This window comes from Chionomys nivalis, chromosome 14, assembly GCF_950005125.1.
Source record: "Chionomys nivalis chromosome 14, mChiNiv1.1, whole genome shotgun sequence".
In the NCBI taxonomy this organism is placed as follows: Eukaryota; Metazoa; Chordata; class Mammalia; order Rodentia; family Cricetidae; genus Chionomys; species Chionomys nivalis.
This window is the reverse complement of record NC_080099.1, coordinates 10578899-10604863: the sequence shown is the minus strand read 5'-3', so window position 1 is coordinate 10604863 and position 25965 is coordinate 10578899. Positions and strand designations below refer to the sequence as shown.

General features: G+C 43.3%; 1 protein-coding gene across 1 annotated transcript; it reads left to right on the top strand.

The window, feature by feature from the left end:
- Positions 1 to 13122: 13122 nt before the first annotated feature.
- Positions 13123 to 20576, top strand: Ier3ip1 (immediate early response 3 interacting protein 1). Its single transcript, XM_057788605.1, has 3 exons — positions 13123 to 13296; positions 18554 to 18655; positions 19358 to 20576. Exons 1-3 carry the CDS (start codon positions 13206 to 13208, stop codon positions 19411 to 19413), a joined length of 249 nt encoding a protein of 82 aa, XP_057644588.1. The 5' UTR covers positions 13123 to 13205; the 3' UTR covers positions 19414 to 20576.
- The last annotated feature ends 5389 nt before the right edge of the window (positions 20577 to 25965 follow it).

The following is a 25965-nucleotide window of genomic DNA, read 5'->3' as shown; positions in this document are numbered from 1 at the left end:
CGGGTCACCAGGCTTGTACGAGTGCTTTGCTCACTGAGCTATCTCATTGAAGCCCTTCTCCTTTCCTGAAGTCTGTAATGTGAACAGAGCCATAGCAGCCATTTGGGACAAAGGTGGTGAGTTTGAAGACGGGAACAATATGCTAATAGGACACAGGAAGGGAACAAAAGTTGGGAACTACTGAGTCACCATTCCAACTTTGGGCTTCCTATTTCCAGATTTCTTTTACATCAGGAAGAAAACAGGAAAAATGAGGTTTTATTCATTTTATACTAGAATAATGTTATCAGACAACCACCCCACTTACACTTTAAAAAATATTGTGTGAACTTACCACATAGAATTAAAAACCTAGAAAATGAACGTGTTAGTTTTTCGTCCATTCAAATGAGTACCCCCCTTCTGATAAGTCACTTTGAGATGGGTCTGCCTACTTCAGAGCGACTGTCCGTGCTCAAGTCCTTTCTGAAATTGTTGCCAGAGCCCAGGTATGAGGAGGCAGGTCATGGCGGGGCTTGGATTTTGCCTTGTATTTCTCTGAGTCCTAATCCTGCTACATCGTGTCTTTTCTCCCCAAGATTTACTCCAACTAATTTAAAACCACTTCCACCCATCAAGCGTCAAGTGTGGCTGTTAATACGGATGTTAAAATGCAAGCATCAAGGCTGGACGTGCAGTCATCAAAGGCAAAGTTCTAAATGTGTTTTTTTTTTCTGCTCCCTTACCAGCCGCTCACTCATGCGTGGTCCTTTAGGTCACAGAAGAGCTGTTACACCTGCCAGTGCTGCGCTCACTCTGGGTCTCCAGTGCAGATCACCCTGAGTTAACTATGCCGGCGACCATTTTGAAGAATGGGGTTTTCAACAAAACACAGAAATTCTGGAGCAGTATCTGGAAGTCCCAAATTGTCAAGTCATGTCCTGCAGGTGTTCTGTCCTGGGTATTCTAATTTTGGAGGGAAGCGGCTCCAAACAATGTGGAAAATCTCAATCTGAACATAATGCTTTAGCACTTATAAATAAGCCAGGACCTCGACTGTCCGAGAGTACTAGTCGCATTTAAAATGATCTAAGTGGGCCAGCAAGGAGCATTTCCAAACCCCAAGTTTTGTAGATATATAAAGGGTTAAGTATTTTAGGAGAAAGTTAATCTCCATTTGAAAGTAAACTTGAGTTTTAAAAGCGACAATGATAAGATGGACCTTTCTTTCCGTATGGTTGCCCACATGAACAGGGTGGATCAGTCAGAAGGAGCCTGCGCTGTGTCTTGGTCATTCTGTTTTCTAGGTGGTATTTCTAGAAATGCTAACTGCTGAAGAACGAACTAGTCAGAACTTCCAAGGGTTCTAACTACCTTTCCTCATGATAGTGCTCTATGGGCATACAGGCTCAAGGACCTACATGTACAGGTGGTTTTGAAAACAGTTTAAAAAACAAAAAAAAACAAAAAAAAAAAACTTCTATTAGGACCGAAGGAAGGAAGGAAGGAAAAGGAAAGAAGGAAAAAAGGTGAAGAGAGGAGGGAGGGAGGGAGGGGTACTCTTTATCTAACAATAGACACATTAGGTGTTTTCTGTTGCCTCTGATTGCAAACCCTTAGCTCTATTTAGGGCTGTGGCTCAGCCAGCAGTAGCGCTCGCTTATGTGACAATGTTCCAGAGGACATTAATGCTGTTAATCATTTGTGAACTCATTGCCGCTTGGTTTAGGTAATGGGTATAAAGATGAGCTAGCTGCAGAGTCAACCCTAACCTAGTTATTTCCACGAGAAGCTTTCTTGCCGGTTTCTTGGCCTTACCATAGCACTGAGCCAATGCTTGTAACATTCTTTGAGTTTCTCATTGTGAGTAGGCAGATTGAGATAGGTAGGAGGCAGAGAAACTGTTCTTGGTTGGATTAGTCGTTAAGAACACTGGATGGGTTTCCAGAGTGCCCAGGTTTGATTCCCAGCACAGACACAGTGGCTCATGACAGTAACTGCAGTTTTAGAGGATCTATCGCCCTCTTCTGGCCTGTGTGGGCACTGCACTTATGCTGCACAGACACACACACACACACACAAACATCCATTGAAAACCATAGAGAACAGAGCAGGTCCTGAAAGCGATCTGCTAGGTCAGAAACTGAGATGGAAGGGAACACTCTGCATCGTCTTCACAAGTTCATGGCGACACAAGCGGAGATGCAAGCAGGTGCATAGCCAGTTCCAACAAAGCCAGAGCTCCATAGCACAGGCAAGTTCAAAAGCAGCTGACTGTCAATCAGCACTCACAATGGCGCTGTTCATGAGGCTTTTGTGGGCAGGTTCCAGCCTTTGGATGAAAAGAACACCAAGGAAAAAACAGGGTATCAAGAAACAAGCCTCACATAGTAACTAGTTCTCCTGAACAGGAGGGTAGCAGGCGGAGTTTGATAAATCAGGCCACAGCCCTCGGATGCCTAGACTTGAGCCAGCAACTGCCAGGCATGCCTGGGAGGGAGGGGCTGAGGCTCTCTGTCTATAGCTAGTCTGAGCTGATTTGCAGTCTTAAGGAGACCATCAAAGTGGACTGGCTTTCACTTGAGAAGGATGCTTGGGAAACAACTTTCTACAGGCACCACCTTTTCCTACTCTAGGACAGAGATGCGATTTAGAAACAGTAGTCTCACGCTCTGCTCTCTGAAGTGAGTCATCGTCATGAAACCCCTTGACTCCATACGACAGCAAGAGCGTCCCTGAAAGCAAGGCCTGCAGTTCTCAAATGATAAAAGCCGCTGCTCTCGTCCAGCTTTTACATCATCTCCTAAGGACAATGGCTTCCTGGGTGGTTGTTAATGATGGTTTTCTTTATTATATTTTAGACCATTTAGCAAAGTTTATTGATTTATACTTCCTTGTAATTAGTTGTAGTGATTTAAATAGCTTTTACAGCCCTCTAGAGAATGGCTTTTTCAAAGGCTCAACGTTTTCCCCAAATTGTGTACTTTAAAACACGGTTAAATACTGCTCAAATTCAGCGCTATTACTGGCAAAACTGCAACTTTAAATGTCCTTGTTTTCTCATCTCTCTGCTTAAATGAAGAGATCATCCAGTTACTTGGCAGCCAATCACAATAGCAGCAACGAGCATCAGCTGAGCTTTCCCAGTAAGCTAAACCTTGTGATGAATCTCTTGGTCTATTAAGTCATATGATCCTCTCAATAACTCTACGAAGTGGGGCCTATCGAATTGAACTGCCGGGTTAAGATATTAAATTACAAAGTAGAAAAGCAAGGATTTGAACCTGGAGCCAGGGACACTTGGAAATCTTTGAATTTGACCATTCAGTACCGCTGCTCACTGGTAAGTGAGCCACGCCGACCCCCATCTGCACCGAGTGTACCAAAATTCCTGAGGATGAGTCTTCTGTGCCTATTTCCTCCTAATTGAAGCATTCCCTCTGGAGGGGGAGCTTCTTAAAACTCAGGAAGCAAATGAAGTTTGCAGGGCTCAGGAAGGAAACAAATACAGGTGAGGATGCCCCTGAAACTAGATCCACAAGGCCCTTCCCCAAGGTTGCAAAAGCAGGGACAATCCAGGGGAGAGGAGACTCTGCAGCCAGTTGACTGCAAATCGGACAGGGAGCTCCAGAGATGCAGCTTTTGTGAGTCCTCGCCCATGCTTGGGTGGTGTTGTGGTTTGAAAGAAAATGACTCCCAAAGGGAGTGACACTGTTAAGAGATGTGACATTGTTGGAGTGGGTGTGGTCTTGGTGGAGGAAGTGTGTTATTGTAGAAGCAGGCTTTGAAGTTTTAGCTATGCTCAAGATAGCAAGTGTCTCAGTTCATTTCCTGTTGTAGCCAGCACCATGTCTGCCTGCACACTACCCTACTCCCCACAGTGATGATAATGGACTGAACCTCTGAAACTGTAAGCCACATTTCAATTAAATGTTTTCTCTTAGAAGAGTTGCCATGGTCATGGTGTCTCTTCACAGCCATAGAAACCTTAGCTAAGACAGGCGGACATTTCATGCAGCTGCCTTTGAGTCATCCGTGTCCCTCTATACAACCCCTGACCGAAGCGCCCCTAAGTAACTGGCCAACTGACTGGCTCACCTAATTAGACTAGGACTAAATAATTTCTTTGGTCTGCCATCAATGCCCTGCCTGTGTGAATAGATGTTTGGGGTAATGGGGGAAATCACATAACAGTTACCTTATTTGTAAGGATACTGACAGAATCTTTTTAACAACCTATCCTTCCCTAACTCACTCAAAGCTCTCTTGATTCCTTTGCCTATGGTGTCATGCTCCTGGACTGATAAATACTCCAGAAAGACACTGCTCAGAATGGACCACCAAAGAATTAACAACATCAGGGGCTGGAGAGATGGCTCAGTGGTTAAGAGCATTGCCTGCTCTTCCAAAGGTTCTGAGTTCAATTCCCAGCAACCACATGGTGGCTCACAACCATCTGTAATGAGGTCTGGTGCCCTCTTCTGGCCTACAGACATACACACAGACAGAATATTGTATAAGGAAGGAAGGAAGGAAGGAAGGAAGGAAGGAAGGAAGGAAGGAAGGAAGGAAGGAAAAAAGAATTAACAACATCAAACACTTAGAAGACCTTGGCTGAGATGATTTCTCATATATATCCCTAGATGATGAAGCCATTGGTAGGCTTGAGCTCATTCCCAGGAAAAGGAAAAGACTTTCTGAACAGAACACCAATAGTGCAAACACTAAGTTCCACAATTAATAAACGGGACCTCATGGGACTGAAAAGCGTCTGCCTGACAAAAGACACCATCATTCAGACAAAGATCATTTTAGCCTACAGAGCAGGAAAGATTTTCACACCTAGGGCTAATATCCAAAATATATAAAGAACTTTTAAAAAAACTAGATAGCAAAAAACAAACAAACAAAAGCCAAATAATCAAATAAAAATGGGGAACAGAGAATTCCCCAAAGAGGAAACTCAAATGACTGAGAAACACTTAGGAAATGTTCAGCATCCTTAACCATCAGGGAAATGCCAATCAAAACTTCTTTGAGATTCTATCTTACACCTGTCAGAACAGCTAAGATCAAAAAGATAAGTGACAGTTTGTGCTGGTGAGGATATGGAGTAAGGGAAATATTCATCTATCGCTGGTTAGCGTGCATACTTGTACAGTTACTATGGAAATCTGATGCCTCATTAATAAAAACTCAAAGACAGATATTGGGGTTCAACCTGAAGACCAGAAAAGCAAAGCAGCTTTTTCAACCTCAGTCCAAAAACAGTGATCCTGACTCCAGGAAATCTCAGACTGAGCCTGTGATTTAGAGCTGTCTAGTTCTGGGATTAAGGGTGTGTACCACTACTGCCTGGTGTCTATGGCAACTAGTGTGGCTATTGGGATTAAAGGTGTGTGTCACCATGGCTACTGAGATTAAAGATGTGTGCCATTGCTGCCTGGTCTGTAAGGCTGGCCAGTGCAGTTGTTTTACTTTTCTGATCCTCAGGCAAGCTTTATTTATTAAAATACAAGTGAAATACCACTACAGAAATCAGTGTGGCATGTCCTCAGGGAAGATGGGAATCAACCTACTTCAAGACCCAGCTGCACCACTGGTGAACATTTTCCCAAAGCATGCGCCATCCTACCACAGAGATGTGCAGAGAACATGCTTCCCACGGGGCCATCTCTGTCAGAAATTCTTTACAGACTACACCGATTTCCTACTCTGATTTAGTCCAAGTTTGTGGGATTGTGGCATTACTGTCATCTAAGATACGCCCCCTGACTGCTAAGTCTAGTTGTCATTTAAAATATTTTTAATTTATCCTTTGATAACTTTATAATGCATATATTTTGATAATCTTCATCCCTACCCCTCGCCCCTCTTGTACTCTCCTATTAACTTGTCATTTCTCCCCCTCCCCTTCCTCCTCCTTTTTAAATCAATGTATTCCTGGAGTACATCTCAAATAGTTTTCTCAAAGAGAATATGGGAGGACCTATCTTTATGATAAGCTTCCTAAAAGATGTGGCCTTATCATATTGTTACATTGCTATTGTTGCAAAAAATGCCAAAAGAAATATTTCAAAGTGATTTGCACATTTAAAAGATTTTCAGAAGATATTTGTTCCTTATAAAATGCTAGATTTTCCTTCGTACTTAAATTTTTAATGCAAAACTTTTTTCCTTGTTTTGCTCTTTTTTTGTTTTTTTTGTTTGTTTGTTTTTTGGTTTTTCGAGACAAGGTTTTCTCTGTAGCTTTGGTGCCTGTCCTGGAACTAGCTCTTGTAGACCAGGCTGGCCTCTAACTCCTAGAGATCTGCCTGCCTCTGCCTCCCGAGTGCTGGGATTAAAGGCGTGCGCCACCACCGCCTGGCTTGCTCTTTTTTTTTAATTGTCATTTTAAAATTGGTAGATATTGGTAGATAGTAGATATTCTGATTGGATATAAAATTTTAGATTCTAATTTGTTTTCTCTCAAAATAATGAAAGAAGTATACTCTTATCTCCTGTATTTGGTAGTAGTTAGTTTCTCCTTCTATTTTTGGAATCTCTATCATTTGAGGAGTTTACACATGCTTACAACAGGCACCTGTAGATGAGTGCTTCTCCCAGCCTTCATTGGGGAGGCTTCTTTCTGCAAGTAGCTGGTGATGAAAGCAGAGACACACAATGTGCAGGCTGAAGTGCTCAGCTCTACATGGGAAAGCCATGTCAAACACATAGGCAGGCAGGCATGCACGCATGCACACATGCATGCAAACACACACGCGCTCGGGGATCTAAGAGCCAGCATCTGCAGCAAAGCAGTATTTGTAGGGCATGACGGCCCTTCCTTGCACGAGCTCACAACACTGTGCCTGTACGCACACGGCCCACTCAAGAGCAAGCCATGCAAGCACAGAGCAGGAAGGGGTCTGTGAAGTCCCACTCCTGTGTGCTTCATCCACCACCTCTAACTGAACGACAGTTACATGTATTTTAAAGCCTTCAAATGATCCTGATGTCCAGCCAGGTCCTAACCTGCCCTTTTGTTCCATGTCCTGCTCATCTTAGCACTGAATCTCTGCAGCTTTATAACTTTATGCTTGTAGCCTATAACTCATTTTTCTTAGTAGGCAGCCTCTCCCACCCCAGCAAAAGAAACACAGCTGATTATTTGTGCTTACCCTGCTGCACCTTTCCCAGCCCCCTGCATGATGTAGCGTACTTCTTTAAAGTTCAATAAATTCCTTTAAATGACTTTCAGATTTATTTACTTTGTATGTGTGAGAATTTTGCCTCCATGGACATCTGTGCATATGTGTGCCTGGTACCCTTGCAGGTCAGAAGAGGGCATCGGATACCCTAGCCCTGGAACTGGAGTTACAGATGGTTTTGAGTCACCACGTGGGTGCTGGGAACCAAACCTAGATCCTTTGCAACAATTACAAGTGTTCTTAGCCTCTGAACCATCTGTCCAGCCCCCAAGGTTCAATAAATTCTTAATGAATGAAAAAGATGAACAAATAAATGAATAAGTTATAAACATTTAAGTAGTTTCTTTAATTTATTTCAATTCTGATTTTATTTACTCAAGTAGTACTTTTTGACCTAAAATTAGTCAGCTCAACATAGTTACTTACTCGGGATTAATACCAGAGGTACCGTGACTCATTTTAATTTTTTAAAGAAACTTTCCATTTTAAGGCCCTCTATACCAGAAACACTCTATAGCACACAAATTTTCAGCTTGCAAAGGGTTTCATTTGTGTCTTATAGTAAAAATAGCTTGTACGTGTCCACAAACGTGAATGGAGCTCACTTGTGGCATTTTTCTATTTTGGTCCAATGCTGACCCAAATAGAAGCCATTTGGGTGAATTCTACTGCCTAAGCCCGTTTAAACCAGGGTAGCTATTGTGAATAACAGGATTAAAAGCAAACATACTTCATTCACCATGATTCCCTCTGCAGACATAGATAAGAAAATTAATATATCTATATATGACCAGGACAAAAATGCTTAAAAAAATAATCCATTTTTGTCAGACCTCACACTGATTCTAAATTTTTAATAAATAACACATAATATGTCTCTCCTTGGGCTATTTTTAATGACTGCAGGAATAGAGATGCTGAGATGCAAAACCAGAAAGAGAAAGGGCCAAGTCAAAAAGTTTATGGAAAAATTCTTCTAAGATCTAACTGAGGGAGAAAAAAATACCATAACCTCATTGTTTTCATTGCCAGGGGAAGGTTTTAGGCAGTGTAAATATAATGACTGTTTTCTTCAGTCAGTGTTTTAATTTTTCTCCTGTGATTTGGCTCAGACAGGACTGTGGGAAATACAAAAATGTGGGGAGTTCTATGGGACAGACGACCCAAACTCTCCTCACAAAGAACTCGTTTTCATTGTTTGATTTCCTAAGAAGTACTTAGGATGCTCTAGGAAGAATTAATGGAGAGAGGGGAGGACCTTCCCAAACACACGAGCTCGTTTGGAGAGCAACCGCACAGGAATCCTCAAGAGGCCATGGGAGCTCAAGCCAGGACTTCAGTTGATGAGAAGGTGGAGCAGTTAGAACACCCCAGACTCTGCCCTGTATGAGGAAAAATAGATTGACTCACGTTTCTGGGGGCCAGAGAGCCCAGGATTAAAGAGCTAGCAATTGGTGAGGAAATTTTTGCTGTGCCATCCCATGGTAAACAAGCAAAGAGATATGAATTTACGCTTTTACAATGACTGGCTTTTGAAATAACAGCATTAACCTAGTCCCAGCAGAGTCCTCTGGACTCAATTGCTTCTCAATGTCCCTGTACCCACCCTGAAAGGAAAGGATATATTCTACAAAGACACACATAGCCTTCCCGCTGACTCTCAGATGATTGAAACAGTGAAGTCCAAAGAACTAAAATAAGGTAGCGAAAGAAGCCCTGGTGCTAGCCTAGAGAGGAACTTGCCAGACAAAAAGAGATTTCACGCCATTCTGAAGAGTTTATCAGGCCAGCTTGCACCATGGACCAGAGAGACGTAACCAATGATGGGTCAGCGATGGGTGGGGCCACATCTTGAGCAGGACTGCTTAGTTATGCACAATTGCTCCTCTTCTGAATGTAATCCCACCAATTAAGTTTCCTGGCTCGTTTACTCTGGTGTTTGTTGTGCAGGGGATCATTAGCCAGGCCTGACTTGTTACAGCTGCCAGGGTCTGGACTTTTGCCCTAAAAACTTGGGTTAAAGTGCTGGTGTCTCAACTGCTTTTCCACTGCAATGACAGCACTATGACCAAGGTGACTGGTGGAAGGAAACACCTGATGGAGACTGAGTGTCACAGGGCGAGTCCGTCTACCACAGCAGGGAGCATGGCCGCACAGCTTCAGACTTGGTGCTGAAGCAGTAACTGCCACACATCTTATCCATACACCTGAGCCTGAGAGAGGTGGCTGGGAAGGGCATCGGCTTCTAAAATCTCAAAAGTCACCTCCAGTGACATATCTTCTCCAATAAGGCCATGCCTCTTAATCCTTCCCAAACAGTTCCACCAACTGAGGACCAAGTATCCAAATATGGCTCTGATGGCCATTCTCAGTCAAACCACCACAGATGGACACTCCAGGCTTTCTCTCTTGGGCCACCAACCAGCACCTGAATCACGACACAGAGATTTATTAGTTATGAATGCTCGGCCCTAGCTTATGCTCATTTCTGGTTAGTGCTTTTTCTTTTTTCTGTAGCTTAAATTAACCTGTTCTCTTCATCTATGTTTTGCCTTAGGGCTTTTTTTTACCCTTCTTTCTGTATGTCCTACTCTGTATCCAGTGGTTGGTGGCTGCTTGGGCGTGTCCCTCTTTTTCTCCCTCATTCTCTTCTCTTCTTCTTCTTCCTCTCATTCTTTTCAAACCTAGATTTATCCTCCTACTTATTCTCTCTGCCAGCCAGGCCTGTTTATCCCTCTTCTGCCTAGCTATTGGATGTTGAGCTTTTTATTAGACCAATCAGGTGCCTTGGGCAGGCAAGGTGAAACAGCAATACATCCTTTCATGATCAAACAAATGCCGCACAAACAAATGTACCACATCTTTACATCCTTAACAGAGGCGGCAGAAATGAATGTAACACACCAAAGTAATAAACCTCAGCATAAACAAATGTACCACATCTTTACATCCTTAACAGAGGCGGCAGAAATGAATGTAACACACCAAAGTAATAAACGTCAGCATAAACAAATGTAACACGTCTTTACATCCTTAACAGAGGCGGCAGAGATGATTGTAACACACCTTTACACAAAATAATAAACCTCAGCATAAACAAATGTACCCCACCTTTACCCAGTTAAAAGAACATCCCACCACAGATGAGCTTGTGCTCGACAGGCAAGAGAGCTCGCTGTCCAAACATGAGGACCAGTGTTCTCACCCTGGTACCCATGTAAAAGCTGGGCGTGGCTGCCTGTGCCTGCAACCTCAGTGCTGGAGGCAGAGACAAATGGATCTGGGAGCTCACTGGCCAGCCAGCCTAGTGAGCTTCAGGTTCAGCAAGAGTCTGCATCAAGGGAATAAGTCAAAGAACGATAGAAAGACATTCAGCCTCCTCCTCTGGGTTTAGCACCATAAGCATGGGCATCTGTACCTGAAAACTCATGTATACATATACATATTACACACACCCCACATATACATATCACACACTCCACATATACATATCACACACTCCACATATACATATCACACACACCACATATGCATATCTCACACACACACACACACACACACACACACCCTTTGCATTACAATGCTGATTAAATTTCAGCATACATTTTGGAGAGAACATTCAAACCACAGTGTTTATTAAAGTAACAGTTAACAGGATCTACTGCTGGGTTGTATGCAGGATGTAAAAGTGAAAGAAAGACCCAGGAACGGTCCTAGAATTTTCCTCCCAGCTCTGGAATTCACTCATACATACTCTATTTTTCAAAGATTTGTTTATTTTTATTTTGTGTTTCTGGGTAGTTTCACCTGCATGTATATTGGTGCAATGCATATGTGCAGTTCCAGAATCAGCCAGAAGAGGGTGCTGGATCCTTTGGAACTGGAGTTATAGAACCTAGTGGCCTTGGGTGTGATCTGAACCAATATGGGTCCTCTGCGGGAATAGTTAAATGTTCTTAACCATTGAGCTAGCTCTCCAGCCCTATCCAATACACACTCTTGTTTTCTCTTTCAGGAAGAAACCAACTGATTATTGAAGGCCCTAATACCTTGATTCTTGTTAAGAAGCAAAAAAAATCACTGACTCCAAATCGGTAGTTATAAGTTATATAGCATATATAGTATATATTATATAAAGTTATTATAGTAAGATGTCATATGATAACAAACTGTTATCATACTGTTATCTCTTTGCCTAGAGAGAAAACCCCAAACAAATAAAACACCCTGAAGGAAATGAAAAGTCATCGCTATCTGACCTTGTAAAGACAGTTTCACCTCCAGCAGGAACGTCTGATAGGGTGGTGAGCTGAGTCCATAAAACCTCTCAAACGTCCATCCGAAGTTCAGCACCAGACCACAACCAGTTTAAAACTCTCAGCCCTCAAAGATAAAACACAAAAGCAAAAACATTCTTTTAGTTTCTTTTCTGTTGTTGTTTGAGAGACTTTTAGTTATTTGTTGATTGTTTGTTTTGTTAATTTTGAGACAGGGTTTCTCAGTGTGGCCCTGGCTGTCCTAGAACTACTCTGTAGACCAGGCTGGCCTCGAACTCAGAGACCTGCCTGCCCAAGTGCTGAGATTAAAGACTTGCACCAACAAAATTTATAAAGCTCATTGGAGAGCTTTATAAATTGTAACAACTTGCACTGGGCATGGTAGCATAAGCCTTTGAAGCCAGCACTAAGAAGGCAGAAGCAGAGGTAGATTTCTGTGGGATCTAGACCAGCATGGTCTACACAGAAAATGCCAGCCCAGCTACAGGTAGACAGTGAGGCCCTGTCCCTAAATAAGTAAATAAACTGAAATATCTACTTTATACATATGTGTGCGTGTGTGTGCGTGTGTGTGTGTGATACAATTTCTAGGATTTTGAATTTCTTTGAAAATAAAGCAACAATTGTCTTTGTTGTTTGTTTCTTGAGACAGGGCTTCTCTGTGTAGCTCTGGCTGTCCTGTCCTCACTGTATACAAGATCCCCCTGCCTCTGCCTCCCAAGCGCTGGGATTAAAGGTGTGTGCCACCACTGCCCGGTGCAACAGTTCTCTTACAGGATATAATCTGCTGTTAGCAGTTTAGGCTACAAACCTGGAATTTTGAGAAATAATAAATCAAATAACACGGCAGCAGAACGTGTATACTACCTTCCAAGTTGCTTTTGCTAGATTTTTAAAATGGAAAGGGCCTCGGAGATGACCATCACCTAATTTTAGAACGGAAAGTGGCAGAAGCCCAGAGAAATTAACCTGGTTTTTATGGCAGTCGGAGAATCAGTTCATGTGGCAATTGGAAGGCACTGCTCTGGGCAGCTCTAATCCAGCTTCCAATCCATCCACCCATGGTCCATCACTTCCTGTTTCAGTTAATTTTCTGTTGGTACAACAAAACCCTGGACATACTCTTCAAGAAGGGCTGGGTCATTATCCATGAACAGTTAGGGATGTTAATATATCCAAGTCTTTCCATATGGCCGTGGGTGAAAAAGCTTCCTTTCCCCTTCTGTATTATTTATATTCTGGCTAGAGTTTGATCAAGTTTGAACGCTTCCGTCTCCATTTTTTCAAGGGTAAAATCTGAAAACTAACTTTTCGCACAGTTCTTGGGAACATCTAGGGCAGCCGGGCTCAAGAGAAGCCCAACACAAGCCTCACGCGTGGCTGACAACCACAGCAAACAAAAAAGGCAAAAGTAGGCAGAAAAATTGCTAGAAAAAAAAAATTACTTCAAATATATTCCTATTACTTCAATATATAAAGAACACTTTTAAATTGCATGTTACTCTACATCTGTTTTCTCGGCCCCTGTCTGGGAAGAATGATTACCGTATCAAGTGTTCCAGACTCCTGTGGCTCACCTCAGGATGCGGTACTCCGTCGCGGGCTCAGGACGGGGCGGGGCTCAGCCAGAAGAGGCGGGGCTCCTCGGTGAGCGCGGTTTGGGCCGCACGGGCTCCCGTAGCCGGGCGCGGTGGTGGCGCCACGTCCCGGGTGGTGTCCGGGAAGGAGTCAATAGGCCTTGGAACTGCTTGTGGTGGCCATGGCCTTCACGCTGTACTCCCTACTGCAGGCGGCCCTGCTGTGTGTGAACGCCATCGCCGTGCTGCACGAGGAGCGCTTCCTCAAGAACAGTGAGTGCCGCGGCTGGGGTGGGGGCTGGGACTCGGCGGGGCGCCTGGGAGAGGGGCGTCCCCGCGCGGCGAGCCGGGGTGGGCGTGTGGGGCCTGGGGCAGGCGGCGGAGGAGCCGCGACTCGATTCCGCCCGCCTGGTGTTTCGCTCAGACAAATCCGTGCATTTTTGTTGGTGTTGTCACCGATTTTATAGAGAGAAAGCTGGCAGAGGAGTTTTGAGTTCAGAGCTGGGAGTGGAGGCGCTTTCAGCGTGCCTGTCGTTCGAGTGACTGGTGGGGAACCTGATGGGAGCAGTAGACGTTGGTGGGAGGTAGGGTTGATGGTGAAAGGAGTTAGCAAGGACTCCAGCCACCCTTGTTCTAGGTGCACGCCCCATTGGGTGTATACCGTGTGCCAACGACCGTGCTGGAATCGAGGAATACAAACATGAAGACACACGCACACGTTATGGTTTCTTCGTCCTCACAATCAGATCTTCTTGCCAGACTGGTCCAGCTGCTTCTTGCTGTATAGGACAAAACAGACAGGACTACGTGATGTTAGACAGTTGTTTCAATATACCAACTGTGTCCTTGGAATCACTGAAACTCAAACCCACAGGCAAGAATGATGCATTTCATATATCACTCCGGAAGAGATGAACACGAATATGTGCCAGGCCTCTGTAACAGAAGCAGGTTACACCAATCACCTGTCCTTAAGATGAAGTTTAATCTAAAATGAGTAACAGATGTGTCAAATATTAGAAAGATGTAGGGTCATATTAGCCTGAGAATCTGAAAAAGGGCCTGAGAAAAGATGTGTCTGACCCGAAGTCTGATAAATGAGTAAATATTAACTAGGTGAAAGAAAAGATTGGAGCCAGTTTGGAGGCCGAAGCCTTGAATACTGTTACTTTGGTGGGAAAGCCAAGGTAGGTGGAAATAGTTGTAACTAAGAACATGCCATGGCCAGGTTTATGTTACTGAGTTCTCGTAGGTGCAGCGCGGAGAAGGGATGGGAAGGGAAAGGAGTGGATTTGGAAAGAGCCAGCTCAGAGATGGCAGGTACAACCTTAGTATTGGTAATAACCAGTAACTGTGTAGTTGTGTGCAGGATTGGTGTTAGGTGTTTTACGTGTGTGTGTGTGTGTGTGTGTAACAGAGAACGTGCAAGAGAGCTTACTGCAGCTCTGTGATACAGTTAGAGTTTTTATTCCTGCCTTCAGGTAGGGAATCTAAAGCAGAAAGTGAGCTGGAAACTTCTAGGATCGCATGGATAGAAGAAGGTGGCACAGTTAAGCACACTGACTCCAGAGTCCATTTCTTTACCTCTGGACTATACAGAGAACTCTCTGTGATCATGTGACGCATTGGATTGTGTTCTGACTCCAAGGCACCTGTGGCTGTGACCTTATCTGGAAACACATCTTTGAAAATTTGTAATCAAATTGAGCTCTTCATATGTGGATTAGGTGTTAGGCCTTAGATCTAGTCATTGATATCCTTATAAGAAGAGCGAGATACAGAAGCAGACGGACACACACTTAAAGAAGTGGTCACAGAGGCGGGGATTGGAGTGGCTTGGTTTCAAGCCAAGGAACCCTGGAATTCCAGCAACTACCAGATAGATGTTACAGAAGGCCTGGATGAGATTATCCCTCAGAGTTACCAGAGGGAACCAGTTTTGCTGGATTTTGGACTTGGCCTCCAAAACTGAGAAAGTGATTTCTATTGTGTTAAGCATTGTCCATGGTGCCTTATGAAGGCAGCCCTAGGTAAAGACAGGAGAGTCCCTGGAAGCTCAGTGGTCAGGTGAACAACAAGAGCCCTGTAGGCAAGGACCAACACAGGATGTTGTCTCTGACCTCCACACCAATGAGTCCACACACGTGAAGATGCACAAATGAGCATGAGAATGCATGCGTGTGCTCATACCTGCAAAGATTTTTTAAAAATGTAACTGTAAGGGACCTTATATTAGGATTCTCTAGACTAGAGAATCTATAAGAACAGAATTTACAGTATGTATTCCATATATTTAGAATGACTTATAGGCCGTGGTCCAGCTAGCCCAGCTTTAGCTGTCTACCAATGGAAGGTCCAAGAGTCTAGTTGTTTTCAGTCCACAAGGCTGATGTGTTATCTCATCTTTAGTATATGCCGGAATGCCAAAGAAGTAGGCTCTAATGCCAGTGAAGGAATGACTTCCCAGGCAGAGGGAGAACAAGCAGGTAGAGAGAGTGAGCTTCCTTCCTCCATGTCCTTTTTATAGGCTGCCAACAACAGGTGTGGCCCTCTTCAGAAGATCTGTATTAAAGGTGGGGCTTCTGATTTCAAATGATTTAATTTTTAAAAAAGTCCTGCACAAGGCCGGGCGGTGGTAGCGCACGCTTTTAATCCCAGCACTTGGGAGGCAGAGGCAGGCAGATCTCTGTGAGTTCGAGACCAGCCTGGTCTACAAGAGCTAGTTCCAGGACAGGCTCCAAAACCACAGAGAAACCCTGTCTCGAAAAACCAAAAAAAAAAAAAAAAAAAAAAAAAAAAAAGGTCCTGCACAGGAGTACTTAGCCACTTGGATCTTAGTTAATTCCGGATACAGTCAAGGTGACAGCCAAGAACAGCCACCACAAGTCTCTACAGAACATTTGATGAAATTTGAATTAGTACTTGATGACAGTAAGGAATTGTATGTGTGTGAGAGAGAGACAGAGAGAGAAAGACAAAGATAGTATTAGAGTTGTATAGGGAAGCATTCAGAAAATTTACTGAAATGTTTGAGTGAAATATAGCATCATTAAAATGTAAGCAGAGAAAGTGTAAAGTCTCATGGCTCTGGCATCTCCAGCATCTTGGGGTCTCCAAGCTTAAACTTCACAACTTCACACACTGTTCTCTAGACCTCCAGTTAGGAACACCCTGACACACACCTGGCCTCAGCAGCTTCCTTAGTCACAGAGGTAAATTCCATAGTTAAGAGCACTGCCTGCTCTACCAGAGGTCCTGAATTCAATTCCCAGCAACCACATGGTGGCTCACAACCATCTATAATGAGATCTGGTGCCCTCTTCTGACCTGCAGACTTACATGCAGGCAGAAAACTACATAATAAATAAATCTTAAAAGGAAAACTTACTTTTAAAAAGTTTGTGTTCTTTTTTTATTTTATTTCTTTTTATTATTATTATTATTTTGGTTTTTCGAGACAGGGTTTCTCTGTAGCTTTTTGGTTCCTGTCCTGGAACTAGCTCTTGTAGATCAGGCTGGCCTCGAACTCACAGAGATCCGCCTGCCTCTGCCTCCCGAGTGCTGGGATTAAAGGCATGCGCTGCCACCACCCGACTGTGTTCTTTATTTTTTGGTCTTTGTGTGTGCAAGTGTGTGAGGGCAAGCATGCGTGGAGTCTGAGGACAAACTCAGGTGTGGGTCTCTGCATTCTGTCTTGTTTGAGACAGGATCTCGTTTGTTGCTGCACACACTGGCGTTGCTGGCCTCAGGTTTACAGAGAGTCTGCTATTTCCACCTCCCATCTCTCCACAGGAACACTGGCGTTACAGATGTGCAGCTGGCTGTGTGTGGGGGCAGGGGTTTGAACTCATGTCTTTGTGCTTGCCCAGCAAGTGCTCTATGTGCTGAACCATCTACCTGTTCCCTAAAACTGTTGTGGAATGATTTGTCCATCTTATAATTCATGTGTATTAGAAATAGAAAATAAATAAAATAAGTAAATGGGGTTATTCAGAAATATTGTGATCCTAGAATTCATATTATCTTCCCTTTTCTCAGTTTTAACTCAGTTTTAGTTCAGTTCAATTCCACAGCCCAGAATTCATCTTATTTTCCAGTATTCCCGATTAACTCAATTCACTGTAATCCCACTTAGTTCCACAGCCATTTGCTGAGTACTTGCTGTGGTGTGGGGAGGTGGAAACATGAAGACAGGCGACTGCATTACAGTCCCTGTCCTCCAGGAGTTTGTGGGAAATTCCTGAAGACACCCAAACAAAGAGAAGAAAGTCCCTACAATAAGTGGGATTTGGTGAACAAAGAGAAAGAGGATTTACTGTGGCCTGGGTCTGGATGTGGCAGTCAGACCCAGATCAGAAACTGGCTTTAACAACCACTAGGTAATTGTCCTCTGTGTCTGTTGGGCTCATCGTACCACGCTCCACAAAGTCAGTTTAAGGGGTTTGCAGTCCATTGACCATTGTCACTGCATTCTGAGTTTAAAGAAGATCTAAAGGGATTGAAACAGTGAGATCTTGAAAGTCTGGCACTAACAACTGTGATAGAGGATGGAGTACACTGTGAAAGCAAAACCCACTGCCGCCCTTGAGAGCTGAAGGGCTAGAAGCAGCCCCTCAGCAGCCTTTGTGGCTGGGTGCGGAAGTGGGGGGATCGACTTCTTTGTGAAGTTGAATTTGAGATGGTTTCATGCTACAGCGGGACAAAAAACGCGGACAGCCATTATTTAACTATTATCTCAACCCAGTAAGAGCTGATTAGGTGTGAGTTTCCTGACGCTTGGGCTCTCTCGTCTATAAGATAGACTTGTTCTTCGTCTTTCAGTTTAGAGGTTAGCATGCCAGGAATTAATTAACTCTGTAGTCATGTGAAAGTGGACCTGAAATGAGGACAAGAGAAGGACGAATCACTGAAATGAGGACATGTCTTTAGAAGAAAGAACAAAAAGAGAACTGGTAGATAAAGGGTGAAAGTGGCTTGTGATGACAAGGGAAATGACAGAGGAGGTGAAAGACTCACTTACAGAGAATGCAAACATGAAGAATGATCAAGGAGAATGGGAAACTATGTGCTCCAAAAGCCTGCCCAAACTGCACGTCAAAATTTGCCCACGTGCTTCCCGGCTACTCCGTTTTCCTGTTGATACTTTATTAGATGATATAACTCTTTAATTGTGTTAGTAATTATTCACCCTAGCATATTTTCAGTTCTACGCTGAGAAAGGGTCCTTTGATCATTTTAAAGAAAGAAATAAGCAAGCTGTAACAGTAGCCATTTTCGGTGACTTGAATACCATGAGATTGTTTGGACTGTAGATTATTTTACAAACTCAGAAGTGCAATGAAGAGAATGTGATTGTTGCCACTATCAAAAGAGGGGGTAAAAAACTATTGAACTCAATATCTTAACTCTAAGATGTATGACTTTATACTTTGTCTTTATAGGGCTCAAACTAATCTTTTAAGATTCATAATGAGGGAATAAGACAGCACATAATACATTTAACTCAGCTAATCATCTTTCTCTCATACAGTTGGCTGGGGAACAGACCAGGGAATTGGTGGATTCGGAGAGGAGCCAGGAATTAAATCTCAACTAATGAACCTGATTCGATCTGTACGAACCGTGATGAGAGGTAAGAAGAAACCTTTAGGTTATAATTGTGTGTTACGATTTAAGTAGCAAAGCTTTTGAGAGTGAGAACTATCGGGTTCTCACTTATAGTGGGAACTCTTTCTTCTTTAACCTGGATTTACTGCTTGAAGGTTGCTGGTAACTTACATTGCATCTGATTTCTAGGAGATGGACTGTTACTAGTGACTTCCACATTGCAATGTAGAAAGGTTCTGTATCTGGCATTGTATTGGAAAATATTGTGGAGCAATTCAATCAAAGAGTGCAGGCACCTTGAATTTAAACATTGAGATTAGAGACTTTTCATGTCTTAATCATAACCTGGGATGCATTGTTCGTGAGTTTATTCTTTTTAATGAAACCACAGAACCTTCTTTGCACTGTATTTCTGCTCAAGTGTGCAGCCATGTGGATCTGCCTGGTCCTCTGTATCCAAAGATGCAGTGTGGTGGTCCACACCTGTAATCCCATCCCTTGGGATGCAGGGAAAGAAAATTTTTGCGAGTTCCAGGCCAGCCTAGAGTACAGAGGAAAATATCATAAGCTTTATGATAGTGAATTTTTCTATTACTACTATTACATTATGATTATGATGGCATAGTTTTTAGATACTTCATCCTCCTTGGAAGCTACTTGCTACTGTTTAGCTTTTCTCTATTTTTTTGTTTTCTTTTTATAGTAACAAACTTTTTTTTCCTTGCAGTGCCATTGATAATAGTAAACTCAATTACTATTGTATTGCTTTTGTTATTTGGCTGAATGTCATTGGGAAACCAGAGACTCAGAAGAGACGCCCAGAAGTTACTATTTCCATTGTGACTGGAATATCCATGTTTTAGCAGGCTCATCTTGCAGTTGACAAAAATGTAAAGTTGACAATAAAACCAGTTTCTATTTACCTTATTTTTCTCAATATTGCACTTGTAGTTTCAGTACAAAGATCAGCTCATCGGCAGCAGGAGCGCTCCAGGACTGCACACACTGCTGCGATTAAAATGGGCAGAGGTTGTTAAAGGGCTGCTGCCTCTGCCTGTTAGATACTGCTCTGTCTCACAGCTCAGGGATGGACTTTGCCCCAAAGTGTTGGAATCCTTTGTTGTTTAGATATTACCTAAGAGTAATTAACTTCCTATATAAACTTAAAGAGTTTTTTAAAGGAACAATGACATATAATTGACAAATTAGTAATTTGGGTAATTTATTTTGATCTCTTTGGTTAACTAGTCTACACCATCTCTGCTGTAAAGAAATATATACATAACTACATATCAGACAATACCCTGATTTCAGGAAGAATTCCAATTCTGTAAATCAGTTGTTTGGTGACTGTGGGTTTAAGTTCTTTTTAAGCTGTTGTTGACCTGAACAATGAGACCAGAGTATTTACATATTTTCATTGGTAGAAAGTCTTCCCTGTTTACAACGATGATTTGTTTGATAAAATCAGTATAACTGTTACTTGGCAAAATCAGCCCATATGTTCACAAAGTAAGTGTTGGAGCAGGCTGTTTATCGTGATGTGTGCCTCCTCCCTTGTCATAGTTCCATGTCTTTGTGGAGTAGTGTGGTAAAGGTGCGGTTCTTGGTTGCCATTCTGTCTGTAGACCATTTATGCTCGGTAACTTTTATATTTTGTTTGTTTTTGGTTTTATGTCTTTTGTTAATGTCTTAGGCCAACCTTGAGAAGGTCTTTGCTCATCCCATAATACTGCAGTACAGTTTTACATAGGAAAATTTAAACTGTGCGAATACTGTATGAAATGTTTCAGTTACAGTATTTCAAAGGGGTGGAATGGCATCTTTCTGTATAGGAAAACTTTCATAAATAAAGTTGACTTTCCAACTCATGCATTTGGTTTGTGCCTTAGTATAAACCTAGTATTATTAATTTGTTCACTTGTTTAAACTGTTGAATAAATTTGTAATAAAATTAATATTCATAATTTGTGTATTTCTTCAGTGAATTAACTGAATTGCTGATATAAGTCAAGAGAACCCTCAAATAGCTTTTATGGCTTAAGTTACTTCTAAAAGTGGAGCCCCTGCTGAATATCTGGTCATGTCTTAATTGGAGAGGGCTGATCTTTCATTTGGACACAAGGGCTGGCAGCTAGACCAGGAAAAAGCATTTGAATGCTTGGCTCTACGAGGAACCAGCATACTCGGTACTAGGATGATCCTGTAGACTAAGAGTTAATAGACCAGTCTTGGTGACTCACACCCAGTTTTATTTTCTAAAAACATTGAAGGTGATTAAATCCAAGTTGGAGCCCCTAATCAGCTCTTTAAAAAGTGATCAATTCAGGACATTCCTATTTCTACGTACTGAGTCATACAAAATTTTCAAAATGAGGCTTTGGTCCTACACCCACTGTTCATATAAGACATAACTGTTGTAATAAGAGCGGTGGACTAAGTTCCTAGCACCCGGCCGCCCGCATGGCTTATGCCCCAAAATAATTACACGGAAACTGTATTCTTTTAAACACTGCCTGGCCCATTAGTTCCAGCCTCTTATTGGCTAGCTCTTACATATTGATCTAACCCATTTCTAATATTCTGTGTAGCACCACGAGCTGGCTTACCAGGAAAGATCTTAACCTGCGTCTGTCTGGAGTGGGAGAATCATGGCGACTCCTTACTCGGCTTCTTTCTCCCAGCATTCTGTCTGTTTACTCCACCCACCTAAGGGCTGGCCTATAAATGGGCCAAGGCAGTTTCTTTATTAAATGAAAGTAACTCCTCCATCATTTCCCCTTTTTTTGTTTAAACAAAAAAGAAAGGCTTTAACTTTAACGTGGTAAAATTACATATAACAAAATGGTTATCAAGCAAGAATTAGAGTTACAATATTTATATCTGTTTTATCTCTTATCATAACTAAGGAAAACTATAACTATAACTAACCATTCTTCAACTCCATCAAAGACTCCAGAAGGATATAATATTACCTAAGCAAACAAGAAATCCAAACCTCTAGAAATGACAGAGACATCTCGCTGCCTGTACAGTCAACCAAAGTTCTTTTTTACCGTTGGGGCATCCATCTTCAGCCTTCAGGCCCATAGTATCCAGCAGACATTTTCATCAAGCAGGAAATTCCAAAGACAGTTCAGGCACTTTTTGCTGTGTCCTGCAGAATGTCTCGCAGACTCTTTTATGAGTCAGGAACCCCGAAAGACCATCTCACCTTTAGGCAAGTTCAGCAGTCCTCTCTCTGAGGGTTCTCTGTGTCCAGTTTATGCAACAGTCCAGGCATGAGCAGTTTCATGCCCAAATGGCTATCAAACTCCATAAGGAGCCTCTTCAATGCCCATCTTCCTCTTGAAGTAGATTGGTGCTGCCAGGAGCAGACGTGTCTCATTGTCATGAAAAACCCTAAGTCATTAAAACATTAAATGCCATGTTCTGTAGTCTTTGAAAGATATGAAGAATGCCTAATTGAAATATATCTCTATATATCTAGAAAATCTAACTAACGTGACTACAAGCTTGACTATTATTTATGATTATCCATTAGCAACCTATACATAACCACACACCTTCCTATTAATTTAGTTTGGAATATTGTTCAAGTTTACTCTACTGGGAGCCTGGCAGGACCAGTGTACTGGAGCGAAGCAGTTCTGAGAGCATGAAGTGCTGGCTCCAGAACACTTGCTTCTGGAGCTGTGCTCGTGATCTAGTTTTGACGTCGGTCGGGGCTTGATTTCCCTGGAGCGGATGAGATTCAGAAACTGCAGTGTCATCTTGAACTGTAGGCAAATGGATGGAGCTAGGAAACATCATTCTGAGTGAGGTAACCCAGATACAGAAACACAATTATCATATGTACTCACACATAAGTGGTTTTTAAACCTAAAGCAAAGAAAACCAGCCTACAAATCACAATCCCAATAGACAACAATGAGGAGTCTAAGACATACATGGATCTAATCTACATGGGAAGTAGAAAAAGACAAGTTCTCCTGAGTAAATTGGGAGCATGGGGACCATGGGAGAGGGTTGAAGGGGAGGGGAGAGACAGGGAGAGGAGCAGAGAAAAAAATGTAGAGCTAAATTAAAAAAAAGAAGAAACCAACAAAAAGATAGTCTCTGACATGTATTTTTAAAGGAAAATGAATTGTAAAAAAAATCAAAAAAAAAAAAAAAGAAACTGCAGTGTCTTTTTCTAGTCTAGTAGCCTGACGTTCCCAGGTCCCTCCCATATCCTCCCCCTTGTCCACTTGTCCACTCTCAGGATTAACTGTGTGATCCTTCTAGACTCCAAAGTGTTTTAGTAATTACGGTCCTCGTGCTCTGACCAATGTCTGTGCCTTGCTCCTTTTTAAAGGGTATTGATACTACTCTAGATATTAAAATTTTCACAACACAGTTTTACTCATGAACTGTAGACCCAGACTACGAAGGAACAGAACTATGATGCCCTGACAGCTGAGGCTCCATAGGAGCTGGTCTTGGGCAGTCACCGTTTGTGTAGGTGTTAGGCAGCAGAGAGTGTTAGGGGCAGTCTACAGTGACAGGGCTGCAGACTTGGTGAGGGCCTCAGCACCCTTCGTCCTATTAGAGTTATAGCTCTGGTGTGAGCCTACAAAGCCAAGATTCCGAGGTTGCCAACTGTGTTTGGCATCACAGCACCCAGGCAGTCCTAGGTCTCAGCCCTTGGCAGCAGCTATAGTGTTGCAGCTCTTGTATAGGTCTGTGCATTCGGGGTTTCTTGTCTCAGTGACCAAACCTACAGTTTATATCTCCGGCCCCTTACAGGCTTTTATTATTTTTTGATCTGTCTTAGCATTCTGCCCTTTGCTCTTTTGTGCTGCCCTTCCCTTTTATTCTTGCTCTGGCTGTTTAGCTGCAGTGGCAGCCCCTCTGTAACTCCACCTCGCTACCTGCTGAGCTATATAAATGCCACCATTACTCTCCTGCTTCTTTCTTGGCATTACCATGCCACCCTACACAACGGAAGGAAGGAAGTCTGTTCAAGAGAAGCCCTTTATGACACTGGATGTTGCAGTACCAGGGGAGATAGCACAGGAAAATGTCTCCCTGTTGACTCAGTAAACCTAGACAGCTTACTTCCAGAGCCAAAAAGGGATGTTCGGTTTGCTCTTACTGCCAGCTACAGTAGTAAGACTTGTATTTGGGGTCAGTCACAGTCACAACTTCTGCACCAGGCTTGTTAACAAAATGCCGGGTACAAATGTGTCATTCAGACCTGCCTTTGGCTGCACCTTCAGAAGGTAGGAGATTCAGGCAGGACGGTGGTATATTCCTCAAGGTTCTCTAGAGTGGCTTACAACCTAGTCACTTTCAGATTGGTCCAGCTAGTTCAACAATGCCATCTACCAATGGGCAGTCCGAGAATCTAGTAGCTGTTCACGCCACGAGGCTGGATGTCTCAGCTGGTCTTCAGCACATGCCAGGTTCCCAAAGAAGCAGGCTCTAGTGCCAGTGAAAGAATGGATCTGCCAGCAAGAGCAGGCAGGGAAAAGGAATGAACTTCCTCCTTTAGTGTCTTTTTATAGGCTGCCAGCAGAAGATGATCAGATTAAAGGTGGATCATCCCACCTCAAAAGATGTGGATTAAAGGTTGGTCCTCCCACTTCAAATGATTTAAGAAAGAAAATTGTACGGTCTACATTAAGAGTTTCAGAACAGCCAAGGCTACACAGAAACCCTGTCTTTGAAAAACCGTAAAGAAAAATATTCCTGCCGGGCGGTGGTGGCGCACGCCTTTAATCCCAGCACTCGGGAGGCAGAGGCAGGCGGATCTCTGTGAGTTCGAGACCAGCCTGGTCTACGAGAGCTAGTTCCAGGACAGGCTCCAAAACCACAGAGAAACCCTGTCTCAAAAAACCAAAAAAAAAGAAAGAAAAATATTCCTCACAGGTGTCCCTAGCTTGAGTTTTGATGTAGTCAAGGTGACAGCTGATAATAGCCATCAGAGTTGGCATCTCAGGACTTTTAGTCACTGTTCTGCCGCTGCGAGGAGACACCATAGCATTGGCAACTCCTATACAATGGTTTGCTTACACGTCCAGAGGGTCCACTTGTTCTAACCACGGTGCTGGAACAGTAGGGAAGAGCTTTACATCCTGATGCCCAGGCTGCAAGCAGAGACAGACAAACTAGGCCTGGCAGGTGTTTGAAACCTCAAAACCCACCCACCAACGACAATCTTCCTCCCAAACAGTCCATCTACTGGAGACTAAGCGTGCAAACATGGGGGAAAGGGATTCTCACTCAAACCTCCACAGTGGCTGTGGAATGTTCCAGACGACTGGTGCTGGCATGGGTGAGTCAGGGTGGGCGGTTCAGCCTTTTTGCTCACAGCTGCCTGTTCCGTGGAGTCCTGGCTCACTGCAAAGGGAGTGCTCACAGTAAGAGCGGTTTAATACACAAAGTGATCTTAACAGACTTTTCCACCCCATTCCCCGAGGAGAGGTGGGTCTCCCTCGTCCGTCTCAATAACACTAGTGACTGCAACACCGGGCAGAGAAAGTGCTCGATGGTGCTCTGATAGCATGTGAGTTCTGGGCCAGCATCAAAGCAGCAATCCCGACAAGAGGTTCCATATGTGTAGGCCGTCCTACCACACTGCTCCTGAAGTTAATTCATGTCTTAATCATTTTCTCACTACTGTGACGAAATACCTAACAGAAACAACTCAAGATGGATTCGTTTTGGTTTAAGGATACGGTGGTCCATCATAATGGGGAAATGCACAACAGAAACCAGTCACATTTGGCCACAAGACGCAGAGACAAATGTTAGCTCAGTTGGCTTCTCTCCAACCCCTTTGTGATTAGCCTGGGACCTCTGTCCACAGGATGGTACGGCACACATTAAGAATGAGTCCTTTCCTTGGATAAGCTCTGCAAACAGCTTCATAAGTAGTGACTCCTAATGTGTGCAGAAAGGGGTGGTAAGGAAGGCTGAGACAAATGGACCAAGATCTTGCTCCCTTCAAAGCAGGTAAGGCCCATGGGAGCTCTCATGGAAGAAAAAGCGGACTAAGAAAGCTGAAGGCAGTTATGGCATGATGGGAAGATGTAGAGGCCTGAAGTTACTGGGGCACACAAGAAAACGCTCTTTAAGTGCCAAAACAGAAGACGTGTGAAGCCTAAGAAAAGGACAAGAAACAGGGAAGCGAAGGAGGGAGGAAGCAGTGTTTGTGCAATGGTGCTGCGGTACGGAGCGCTACACTGAGCAATTGCAGAAGTGACGGCTCCAAACACCTCCAAACGTCTCTGCACCTCAGGAGGCGCACCAGAGACCCCAGGAGCTGCGCTGGGACGTGGGGCGGGACTT